Source organism: Podarcis filfolensis (genome assembly GCF_964270895.1).
Source record: "Podarcis filfolensis genome assembly, chromosome: 3".
In the NCBI taxonomy this organism is placed as follows: Eukaryota; Metazoa; Chordata; class Lepidosauria; order Squamata; family Lacertidae; genus Podarcis; species Podarcis filfolensis.
Window position 1 is genome coordinate 10,285,322 of NC_139606.1, and position 12,842 is coordinate 10,298,163.

At 45.4% G+C, this 12,842-nt stretch overlaps 1 protein-coding gene across 3 annotated transcripts in view; it reads right to left on the bottom strand.

Annotated features, from left to right (window-relative positions):
• FGF18 (fibroblast growth factor 18) overlaps nucleotides 1-12,350 on the bottom strand; it is a 145,698-nt gene extending 133,348 nt beyond the window's left edge. Inside the window, exon 1 of one of the 3 annotated variants that reach the window (XM_083606731.1) lies at nucleotides 12,011-12,350. In XM_083606731.1, coding sequence (XP_083462857.1) covers nucleotides 12,011-12,292 — 282 coding nt within the window. In that variant the 5' untranslated portion in view covers nucleotides 12,293-12,350. Of the gene's footprint in view, nucleotides 1-1,361; nucleotides 1,424-11,835 lie in introns of those variants that run through there. The other 2 variants (XM_083606734.1, XM_083606732.1) reach the window with 2 other exon arrangements.
• Nucleotides 12,351-12,842: the final 492 nt, after the last annotated feature.

Consider the following 12,842-nt stretch of genomic DNA (forward strand, 5'->3'; position numbering starts at 1 on the left):
CCACCTCGCCCTCCCAACTCAACTGGCCTGTTGGCTTGCTTGCAACTGAATGAGCCAGTGAAGCAAAAAATGTAGAGCATCCTCCATCCTGTAGCACCTGCCTGACCCACACACCACATTGATGGTTGGGGGCAGGAGCAGCCCAGGGTGGTAGGACCACGCCAGAAAGCTGCCCTCCTTGACAGCTCCACCTGGCTGCTGCTGCAGAGTCAGGACAGGTTGCAGCAAAGTTGGGGCCGCCTGGGCATACTGGTAGAGCCAACCCAACTCTCCTGCCAGCATGCCCACACAGCACGAATCTTGCTGCCACCCAACCCATCTAGGTAAGCAGTATCAATGCAGCCACAAGGAAGGCGATTCCATGAGCCTGTCCTCCATTCCTGGTTGTGAGCTGGTGATGGGATAGCTGGCAACTCTCAGTTGGTGTGATCCAGTGGATGTTTGTATATGGCCTTGGTTTTCAACCCTTGCCTTAGCCTCAACATTGTCTTTCAAGTTTAGCTCAGATCCCTGTTTGTTTGGGGGTGAGAGAACGGATTTTTCACCTCTGCCACAGTTGTCAAGAGCTGCAACACCACTTTATATTGACAAGCACTGTGGAAAGAAAGGAAGTCTTCCATGGTTTTCACGCTCATGAGAATATTTCTGCGGGTTATGATTCTCTGCAAGTGTTGATAGAGACCATCTCCCAAAGTCAACCCAATTCCTGTCGGGTTTTGACATCACGAAATGTCTTCTTCTCTGGACTCACCCAAAGCGGCATTGTGTGCTTATGCAAGTGAGGAATATCTTTGAGGGCTTTTGAACTGTGAAGCGTGCTTGAGCCTCCCTTGCACAACGGGTTTGCTGCGCGTGAAAATTGTTACCGCCAGCAGCCTTGGCAAAATGGGTGACAGCACATGGAGAAAATATGTATTGCCCAAGAAAAGAAAATGTGTGGGGCTGCTACTTTATAAAGAAGGCCAGGGCAACAATGAGAAGACAGGGGCCTCTCCTTGACCGCTCTTCTCCTTGGCTCCTTGAGGGCTTGGAGGATGGAAGAAGGACAGAAGACCAGATTGAGAACCTTTCAGCCCAATCACTGAAAGTGTGCAAGTGTCTTCCTTTTGCTATGCCAAGGGTAGTCAACCTGGATGTTGCTGGACTACCACTCCCATCATTCCTGGACGTTGGCCGTGCTAGCTGGGGCTGATGGGAGTTGTAGTCCATCAACATCTGGAGGAGGCCAGGTTGGCTACCCTTGGGCTATACATACATTCCTTCTTTTCTGTGTGTGATATCCACTAGCATAACCGACAGGGAGGGCAAGACTTGTGGGTATAGGGCGGTATACAAATTTAATATTAATAATAATGACTTACCACAGGGAAACAGTGGTGGTGCTGTCTTCCTGCACATCTTCACATTTCCAGCAAAGCTCAAAGGAGAGTCCACTCTCGAAGGATGCTTGTTGCTGCTTCCTTTTTAAAAAATTCCTAGAAATAAATAAATGAAGCCGAAGTTCACAAAACAGGGCATGGTCTGCCACTATCGATAAAATAAAACTAAAGGTTCGCAGAGTGGAAAGTTCAGTCACCTGGCACCAATTCCACCACAAATCACTGGCCCTTGCAAAACCTAGAAATCACAGTTCCAAGGAATGCAATATGTGAGGTATAAATTGCATCCCTCCATGTACCAAATGCAGACCCCTGGCCTATCTTAAGTGTTGTCTGCAATGACTGAATTTCGGTCAGGAGCCTTTTCCATCTCTGTCTGGAGATTCTGGGGACTGAACCTGGGACCTTTGGCCATGCGCTCTGTGCTACTGAGTTTATGGCCCTAAGCTTATATGCAGTGAAAACCTGGAGGTGGCTGTAGCGTAGGACTCTCCATGGAAGTCAACTTGTGTCTGAGAAGCACCTCTTCAGACTGCAAGCAGGGAGCTCGCACGATTCCTGACCCTACATATTAAAAACGTTCCCTCCACACCGTTAGAAAGCTGGCGTGTCAGAGGTCAGATTTCTAGCCCAGTTCGTCTGCCTGACCTGCTAGTTTTCAATTACTTTTGACACAAGGTCGTTTAATCATTTAACTCCACTTGCAGCCGGAAGCGGTCCACCCCAGATGCAGCGAGAACTAGACTTACCTGTGCATGCATAAGAGAAAGGAGGCAGCAGGTGCAGGAAACTGGCAGCCATTCGCCCGTGAGGAACGAGCCAGGAGGCCTCCTGCCCTCCATTGCTTCAAAGGCCAGAAAGGCACCTTCAGATTCGTGTTCTCAGCCAAGGAGAAAAAGCTTCCTTTGGAAGCTGACCGTCTGCTTAACCCTGCAGAGCCTGTGTTTATTCAACTGCTACCTGAAAATTATCAAAAGAAGCTGAATGTTGCCCTATCCTTACGACTGTTGGCAGACCACCAGCCATTGAATGATGGATCATCTGGGGTCAAGGTATGGCTTGCCTACCCAAAGACTCCCAGAGGCTCGTTCCAGTTCAGAGTTAAGTCCTAGGAGAAGGAGGCAGTTGTGTAACTCAAAGTGTGTTTCAATCACATTCTGCTTGCTGCGTTCATCCAAACCAGATTGTGAGCAACTGAGTGAGTAAGTAAGTCATGCTGGGAGGAGACCCATTGAAAAGAATGAGCTTAAGTGACTAAAAGTCCAGTGATTCCAATGGAACTATTCCAAGCATGAAAAACATGGGATATCGCCCAATCTGTTGGGTCACAGCTATTACCAGCAGGCCCTGTCAATGTGGAATGACCGCTCTAACTTTTACCTCAGGCTACCGGCACTTCTCTCTGGACAAAGTTTACTTTAACTGGCTGCTTAACATTCTTATGACTGTTTATTGTATTTTTATTTGCTGTGTGTAGACGTATATAATATACTGTTGTTGTAAGCCGGTTTGTAACCCGTGTCGGAAAGCAGCAGAGAGAAATGCTTCAAACGAATACGTAAAATTAGTATGGTAGGATAGTTGTGGTTTATTTTTGCCAAGCTATTCTTTGCTGCTCCCTTTCACATTTGGGATATTATTTACGTCTGAGCTCAAGTTGACTTTTTCTTTTTCTAGCAAAGTTTCTTTTTTTAAAAAAAGAAATCAAATAGATTTTTCTATTTCCCACACCCCAGCTGTTTTCCACCGGCTGCCAGTCTGAAAGAGTTTCCAAACACTTCGCTTGCCATCTAGTGGGAAAACAACGTTGCTGCAAATTCTGGAGCAACTGCCTTGCCGCAGTCCTTTACTTGAGATGGGGGAAGGGATCAGCTGTGTGTTCTCTTACTGAGCCTGCAACTCTTCTATGAGAGCAGAGTTTGGGGAGAATTATATTCCACCGAATGTGTGGAAGTGAGAGCTGGACCATAAAGAAGGCTGACTGCCGGAGAATTGATGCTTTTGAATTATGGTGCTGGAGGAGACTCTTGAGAGTCCCATGGACTGCAAGAAGATCAAACCTCTCCATTCTGAAGGAAATCAGCCCTGAGTGCTCACTGGAAGGACAGATCCTGAAGCTGAGGCTCCAATACTTTGGCCACCTCATGAGAAGAGAAGACTCCCTGGAAAAGACCCTGATGTTGGGAAAGATGGAGGGCACAAGGAGAAGGGGACAACAGAGGACGAGATGGTTGGACATTGTTCATGAAGCTACCAGCATGAGTTTGACCAAACTGCGGGATGCAGTGGAAGACAGGAGTGCCTGGCGTGCTCTGGTCCAGGGGGTCACGAAGAGTCGGACACGACTAAGCGGCTAAACAACAACAACAACATATTCCACCGAGAGCAAAGGCTTCTCAGACAACATTGGTTCTACTTCTCAGAACTCGAGATATGGAATAAAGATAGTAATAGGTTGCTCTCTGTGTGTGTGTGTGTGTGTGTGTGTGTGTGTGTGTAATTTTTATTACATTTTCTGTTTCACAATTTAGAACACTCATTTAAACATCCTTAAAATATCAATGACTTCCTTTCTTCTGTTTCCATGGTTCATTTTGCATATCATAAATCCCTGCATATTTTTTGTTGTTGTTTAGTCGTTTAGTCGTGTCCGACTCTTTGTGACCCCATGGACCAGAGCACGCCAGGCACTCCTGTCTTCCACTGCCTCCCGCAGTTTGGTCAAACTCATGCTGGTAGCTTTGAGAACACTGTCCAACCATCTCGTCCTCTGTCGTCCCCTTCTCCTTGTGCCCTCAATCTTTCCCAACATCAGGGTCTTTTCCAGGGAGTCTTCTCTTCTCATGAGGTGGCCAAAGTATTGGAACCTCATATTTTACATAAACTAAAACCATTCAGTATTCCATTATTACATCCATCAAAACTTATTTACAGTGTTAAATTTATCTTAATGCTGCCAACATTTTCAAGTGCACATAATTTCCCCACGTATATTCAATAAACATTTTTCACTCTCCTCTAAACGTATGTTAATAGGTTATTGTAGTTTAGTGTTTTGTTGGAAACCGCCCAGAGTTGCTGGGGAAACCCAGCCAGATGGGCAGGGTATAAATAATAAATTAGTAGTAGTAGTAGTAGTATCCTCTTATTATTATAGGGAAGGGATGTTTAAGCTCTTGGTTTTTACAGTCAAATGAAATCACGGGCAGGATTTGAGATAAAAAACAGTGGAAGAAAAATGACAAAGTAATTATAATAGAGAAACTTTTGTAATGGAAAAAGATATGATTTATACTGGGATTTTATGTTGGAACCACCCTGAGACTTGCAGGTAAATGGCAGTATAATCATCATCATCATCATCATCATCATCAGTAGAAAAGGTGTGAGTAAAAACACTGTGGAGTTGAGGGTGGGAAATCAACTTATGAAGCAATGTGTTTGATTTGAAGTTTACCTCTTCAGCTTCTGACACCTCCTCTTCCCAGGCTTCTCCCTTTGACCACTCATAATCTCACCACCATTCCCCAGCCTCGGAGCCTTCTTCCCTTGCTGGTTCCCCAAAGGACTCCTTCCATCACTCCTCTGCATCCAACCAGTCCATGGCAGTGGGTGGGTGTTTAAAAGCATGTTTGGCCTAAATATGGGTCCTGGGCCTAGCTGTCAACTTTTCCCTTTTCTTGTGAGGAATCCTATTCGGAATAAGGGAATTTCCCATAGAAAAAGGAAACGTTGACAGCTATGGTCCTGGGTCTCAAGAGGTTGAAGACCTTTGGTGCAGACAATGTCGAACATAATGGAACAACCATTGTTGTTGTTGTTGTTGTTTAGTCGTTTAGTCGTGTCTGACTCTTCGTGACCCCATGGACCAGAGCAGGCCAGGCACTTCTGTCTTCCACTGCCTCACGCAATTTGGTCAAACTCATGCTGGTAGCTTCGAGAACACTATCCAACCATCTCGTCCTCTGTCGTCCCCTTCTCCTTGTGCCCTCCATCTTTCCCAACATCAGGGTCTTTTCCAGGGAGTCTTCTCTTCTCATGAGGTGGCCAAAGTATTGGAGCCTCAGCTTCAGGATCTGTCCTTCCAGTGAGCACTCAGGGCTGATTTCCTTCAGAATGGATAGGTTTGTTCTTCTTGCAGTCATGGGACTCTCAAGAGTCTCCTCCAGCACCATAATTCAAAAGCATCAATTCTTCGGCGATCAGCCTTCTTTATGGTCCAGCTTTCACTTCCATACATCACTACTGGGAAAACCATAGCTTTTACTATACGGACCTTTGTCGGCAAGGTGATGTCTCTACTTTTTAAGATGCTGTCTAGGTTTGTCATTGCTTTTCTCCCAAGAAGCAGGCGTCTTTTAATTTCGTGGCTGCTGTCACCATCTGCAGTGATCATAGAGCCCAAGAAAGTAAAATCTCTCAGACAATGTCAAACATAATGGAACAACCATTATTAACGCCGAACAACCATCTGACTCATTGCAAGGCAACTTCCTATGTTCCTATGCTGGCAGCAGCACAAAATACAAGGGTTATTTTTCCAGATCCAAACATATGACAAATTCAAGTTCATGCTCTGGAATGGGTAAGTCATTCATCCTCTAGGGCACCAACCAAACGTCTGTGGTTTTCAACTCTCACATCAGCCACTGATGTTATTCAGCAGGGAGAAAGCAAGTCTGCCTCAACTCCCATTAATATTTAAAAAAGCACAACTCTTTAAAAAGAATCAATGAGAACAATGATCACATCTCACTGGGCGTGATATGGGAACTATTGCCCATTCCTGGAAAACTCACATACAGCAGACGAAAATGCCAGGAACTACCCAAATTACATTCCTATTTTAATTTTCAGAAATACATTGATCAGTATTGTCTGCATGGCAACATTATATTTCATTCCTGGTGCTTGTGATTTGTCAACACGGGAACATTGGAATCTGCCATTCTTTGGCGATCACTAATAGCTATGTACAGTGGTACCACGGGTTAAGTACTTAATTCGTTCCGGAGGTCCGTTCTTAACCTGAAATTGTTCTTAACCTGAAGCACCACTTTAGCTAATGGGGCCTCCTGCTGCTGCCGCGCCACCGAAGCACGATTTCTGTTCTCATCCTGAAGCAAAGTTCTTAACCCAAGGTAATATTTCTGGGTTAGCGGAGTCTGTAACCTGAAGCGTATGTAACCTGAAGAGTATGTAACCCGAGGTACCACTGTAAGATGTCTTCCATAAACACGGTTTTAACAGTGAGTCCGTAAGTGACTGTGGAGGCCAATTCTGGATCCACACGTCCTTCCACAGTGGGGACATTGGTTCCCAGGCGGGAGTTGATCACGGTGTGGATTTGCCAAGCATGCCTTCCTCCTAGCACATTTCTCCCTTGCGTCCTGAGTTCGAGTGTCTTCAAAGCCCATGACACCTTTGGTAAAGGCTGTTCTCCAACTGGAGCGCTCGCAGGCCAGTGTTCCCCAGTTGTCGGTGTTTATACTACATTTTTTTTAGATTTGCCTTGAGACAGTCTTTAAACTTCTTTTGTTGACCACCAGCATTACGCTTTCCATTTTTAAGTTTGAAATAGAGATCAGGAGAAAGCCGCACTCGCAGAGCTCAGGCGATGCTGGATTTCGGCATCAGTGTTGACCCTTGTGGAAAGGTAACTGCCTAGGTAGGAGAAGTGATCGACATTTTCCAACGTTACACCACTGAGTTGGATTTGTGGCGCTGCAGAGGGGTTATTTTGTACTTGTTGGTGCAGCACTTTGGTTTTTTGGATGTTGAGCGACAGGCCAAGCTTTTCATAAGCTTCTGCGAAGATATTTAGGATGGTTTGGAGGTCATCCTCTGAACGTCCACACATATCCAACCCATCCAGCTCAATAATATCCAAACTCTCCAGAGTTTCAGAAAGAAGCCTTTTCTCACCCTTATCTGAAGATACCAGGGACTGAACCTGGGACTTTCTACATGCAAGGCAGATGTTCCAGCCCTGAGCAATGGCTTTTCCCAAAGTATTCTCACCTTTAAAAGCTCTGAGGGCCTTCTAGCAGTTCCCTCACTACAAGAAGTGAAGTAATAGGGAACCAGGCAGAGGGTCTTCTCAGTAGTGGCGCCCGCCCTGCGGAATGCCCTCCCATCAGATGTCAAGGAAATAAACAACTATCCGACTTTTAGATGACACCTGAAGCTTTTAATGTTTGAGATTTTATTGTGTGTTTAATGTTTTGTTGGGAGCCACCCAGAATGGCTGGGGCAATCCAGTCAGATGGGTGGCTTATAAATAATAAAATTATTATTACAGCTAAAATATTAAAAGGGGGGAAGAATTTGAGGAAGCAAAAGTCTTCATTTTTAAGAATATCATCATCATCATCATTATTTATTTATTTATACCTCACTTTTTTGTCAGAGAGAGAGAGAGAGAGAGAGAGAGAAAGAGAGAGAGAGAGAATGAATACCCTTTAATCTACAGTGAAGAGCACTATAGTCATATCAGACTTCCCTAGATCATTCTGTGAAAAGCATTCGTGTTGTGCAGGGTTCAGCAGGGAACTGGTCCACTGTCCCTCAGACCTTGAGGAAGGCCGGACTATATTGGGGAGGGCGAACAAATTCCTATGCCCCACAAATAACCCAGAGATTCATTTTAAATAAAAGGACACATTCTACTCATGTAAAAACATGCTGATTTCTGGACTGTCCGCAGGCCAGATTTACAAGGCGATTGGGCCGGATTCAGCCCCCAGGCCTTAGTTTGCCTACCCATGGTGTTGTGTGACGTTTCTGAAAGATCTGGTAGAAGGGACTTTGTGTTTGAAATCTGGATCTGTGGATATTTAGGGGTATTGCTTGGGGGGCAACATTTGTTTTGGTGTAGATGTATTGTTTTTGTTGCTATTTGGTTTACATTCTTATATTTCTGTCATTAAGTCTTGTTAGGAATTATTGGAAGATTGCTTAATCTTAGCAGTTGATGTGGTGTGGTGCCAAAAATATTATCATCTTTGATATGCCACAGGATTCTTTAGGTTTCTGGGATGTGTGTGGCGCTGTGGTCTAAACCACTGAGCCTCTTGGGCTTGCCGATCCGAAGGTCGGCAGTTCGAATCCCCACGACGGGGTCAGCTCCTGTTGCTCGGTCCCTGCTCCTGCCAACCTACCAGTTCGAAAGCACGTCAAAGTGCAAGTAGATAAATAGGTATCACTACGGCGGGATGGTAAATGGCGTTTCCGTGTGCTGCTCTGGTTCGCCAGAAGCGGCTTAGTCATGCTGGCCACATGACCCGGAAGCTGCTCCTTCAGCCAATAAAACAAGATGAGCGCCGCAACCCCAGAGGGGGCCAAGCCTGGACCTAATGGTCAGGGGTGCCTTTACCATTATCTTTACCCTCCCCACACAAACACTCAATCTCATTGCACTCTGTGTGCTTGTCGCATAACACACAAACCCTGAAAGTCAGTTGCAGTATATTATTTTCTGTTCAGCAGCCTAACAGCCCACGGACAAAAACTGTTTTTTAGCCTGTTGGCACGACTGATTATACTTCTATATCTCCTGCCCGAGGGTAGAAGATTAAAGAGGTGCTGGCCGGGGTATGAATCGTTCCTGAGAATTTTCCTCGCTCTCCTAAGACAACGATCCCTTGCGATGTCATCTAGTGGGCTCAGGGGCAGCCCATGATATCATGCGCTGTGTTCACCACCCTCTGTAAAGCTAGAGGTGTGCAGCAACAAGATGTTGTGCCTTGTATCTGTAGCGCTTGGAGGCAGCCTGATCTGTTTTGGTTCTGCTCTGTGTCATTCTGATTCAATACATTCCCCCCTTCCAATAAAATTGTTATTTCCCCAAATAATAAAGAGTAACTGAGTACAAGTCTGGTTATATAATAGAATCCCCACAAAAACATTACATTGAGTTTGTAGTGTCATTTCAAGCATATACTTAAGAAATCAATGGTTAATGTAGCCTCTCCACAAACAAGTTTGAGCAGTTGGTGGGAGAGAATTGTTAGCTTGCATTATTCAGGCCCAAATTTGATCTGTTAGATCCGAAGTGCTCTTTCACCCCTGTTGACTATAATGTGGAATGTACCCTTTTTTTGACTTTCGTATAAGTGGATACAATTTTCAGGCACAGAAGTCCCTTCAGAGTAGACTAAGCGTGCCAAATCTCAGGCAGATCCATCCCATGGTTTTCATGTGGGAGACCTTTTGAAAAAGGAAAGTCTTTGATCCTATTTTAAAGCTTGTGCCCATCTCTACATCTGGTGGGAGGAAACTCCACGGTTTAACAGAGGCAGGCGACTGCTCACTGCAAACCCGGGAAGAAAGAAGGTATAACCAGGACAGCTGATATTCCATATTTATTATCTTACCCTTTCTCCACGAAACTTAAAAATGTGAATTTCAAGTTCCCATACAGCCTAATTCTCTGGCTTACAGCCAGAAGGCCTCTTAGCAAGAATCAAATATTGAAAGGTGGGCTGGATAAAGAAAACAAGAATAAACCAAAGGTACAGAAAAAGATGACAAAAGAGAACGATCTGCTGCTTGACCAGCAATACTATATTTCATAGATGTTTTCTCTGCCAAGAGAGAGTGTCAGGTCTTGACGGTTTCCTTCAATATTCAAAGGGCATGCCAAACCATTATTCCTCTTGCACTAGAAATGTCATCTATTCTGCCAGCCCTAAATGAGCCCAAGCTTTTCTGCAAGGCTGACACTCATATTCATAATACATGTAGTGCAGCTTTTGCGAAACTGGTGCCCTCCATAAGTTTCAGACTACAACTCCCATCAGCTCCATCCAACACAGCTTTGCTGACTGGTGCTAATGGTTGTTGTAGTCCAAATCATCTGGTGTACACCAGGATGAGAAAGGCTGGTCTAGTATATTTAGTATGGTTTTACAGAGGTATGCTATGTCTTAATGGAAGGATACTCTTTTTTTGTTTCCCTCCAGCCTTTGCCCTTCATCCTGATGAACAGTGAACCTTCTTCAGATCTGCAGGAGATTACTAATGTTCTTCCTGCATATGTTGGCCGAGGTTTTCTTGTTGATGTCAATGGATGCAAGATTGACGTCAATAGATTTTGGCTGGTCTTCTAGCCAAGTCTGGGTAATGTTATGATCATTCATTACAATGCCAGCTATGCAGGGTGAGACCGAAGTAATCAAATCTCACACTTCAAAGTCAGTAGGGAGTACTAGTTCAGGTGATATTATTAATCCCTTCTACTTTGCATTTTCCCAATGGCTTTGCATAACTGGCGTTGTTCAGTGTTGGAGGGCTGACTTCTGCGTAGGCTATTGATGAAAACAGGGCTATTTTCATAACGAAACTATGTGATGATGTGATCTCAAGAGCCTGGGAGGGCAGATTAAAAATATCTGGATAAATGGGGAGTGTTAGTTGGTATTCACACAGACACCATCCTCAGAATTTAGAAAGCAAGATATTTAAGATAGCAAGTTAATTGGCAGATCGACCTGACGGAAAGAGCTTCCATTTCATACACAAAAGAAGAAGACCAATGTCTCCTCATAACCTTTTCTTTAAAAATATAAATAATAAAAAACCTCACAATGAAGATGGATAAAAAAATACATTTGATATTTCCCTGCAAACTGAAAACATTACGTCATGTCACTGTATTAAAGGTAAAGGTAACCCTGACCGTTAGGTCCAGTCGTGACCGACTCTGAGGTTGTGGCGCTCATCTCACTTCACTGGCTGAGGGAGCCGGCGTACAGCTTCCGGGTCATGTGGCCAGCATGACAAAGCCACTTCTGGGGAAGCAGAGCAGCACACGGAAACACCGTTCACCTTCCCGCCGGAGTGGTACCTATTTATCTACTTCCACTTTGGCCTGCTTTCGAACTGCTAAGTTTGGCAGGAGCTGGGACCGAGCAACGGGAGCTCACCCCGTCACGGGGATACGAACTACCAACCTTCTGATTGGCAAGCCCTAGGCTCTGTGGTTTAGACCACAGTTCTACCCGCTGTATTATAGAAACCTAAATGGTAAGAAAGGTAAAGGACCCCTGGATGGTTAAGTTCAGTCAAAAGCGACTTTGGGGTTGCGGCACTCATCTCACTTTTCAGACAGAGGGAGCCAGTGTTTGTCCACAGGCAGCTTTCCAGGACATGTGGCCAGCATGACTAAATGCTTCTGGTACACCGGAACACCGTGACAGAATCCAGAGTGCATGGAAATGCTGTTTAACTTCCTGCCAAAGTGGTACCTATTTATCTAGTTGCACTGGCAAATTTTCGAACTGCTAAGTTGGCAGGAGCAGGGACCGAGCAATGAAATCTAACTCTGTCATGGGGATTTGAACTGCTGACCTTCAGACTGGCAAGCCCCAAAAGCTCAGGGGCTTAGACCACAGCACCACCCACGTCCACTTCCTGTAAGCAGAGAGGCCCTGTAATAGATGGATTGCCTACTTGCCTGCTCTTTGCCTTGCCTGCTGCTTCTCTGTCCACCTGCTGCTGCCCATTTCAGTGAGATGACCACTACACTCATACTTCTGCTGACCACCTCACTAAGAGAAGAACATACAGGGTCCACCATCTGCTCCCAACTGAGCCTGCCTCACTGAGAAAGAGATTGTGTTGACATGTACCTGCTTTTGGCAGCTTCCGCAAGAGAAATAAATATTCTGCCCACATTCTACTGCCTGCCTGAGTGGAAGAGGAATGAAGATGAATGAATGCCTCTCCCCACAAGATGATGCTCCCTGCCTGAAGGACAGGGGCTGCCCACTGTGGCCCATGCTAGCCACATGAGGGAGAAAAACTGGCCGCTGTGATCTCATGCTGATGCTGCCTATTTCACAGACTGGCCACTGTGTTCTCACACGGATGTGTCCAACCAGAAGGAGAGACACAGGCCATTGTGATGTCATGCTGATGCTGAAGGAGAGAGAAACTGGCCAGTGTACCAGCCCACAACTGCTGTTCACCTGAATAACAAGGAGACACTGCCTGGCACAACAACACATTACTCACCATGTTCATGAGAATTATGTCCTTTGCACCTTGGACCAGACTGGGGTTTCTTAACTTGCTTTTACTCTCCTGTTCCTGCATATTAGGTTCCCTTACCAGAAGTCTACAATAACACGGTAATGAATCAACCACATTTATCTGTACACAAAAGATAGGTAAAGGTAAAAGGTAAAGGATCGCTGGACGGTTAAGTCCAGTCAAAGGCAACTATGGAGTTGTGGTGCTCATCTCACTTTCAGGCTGAGGGAGCTGGCGTTTGTCCACAGATAGCGTTCCAGGTCATGCGGCCAGCATGACTCAACCGCTTCTGGCACATTGGAACACCGTGACAGAAGCCAAAGTGAAGGGGCAGGCAGTATGTGGAATGGGAGAGGCAGAAAAGGGTATTTGACTGGACCTAATAATACAACGGCTGCAGCCCTGGTTGGAGATTGTTTTCACCAGTGT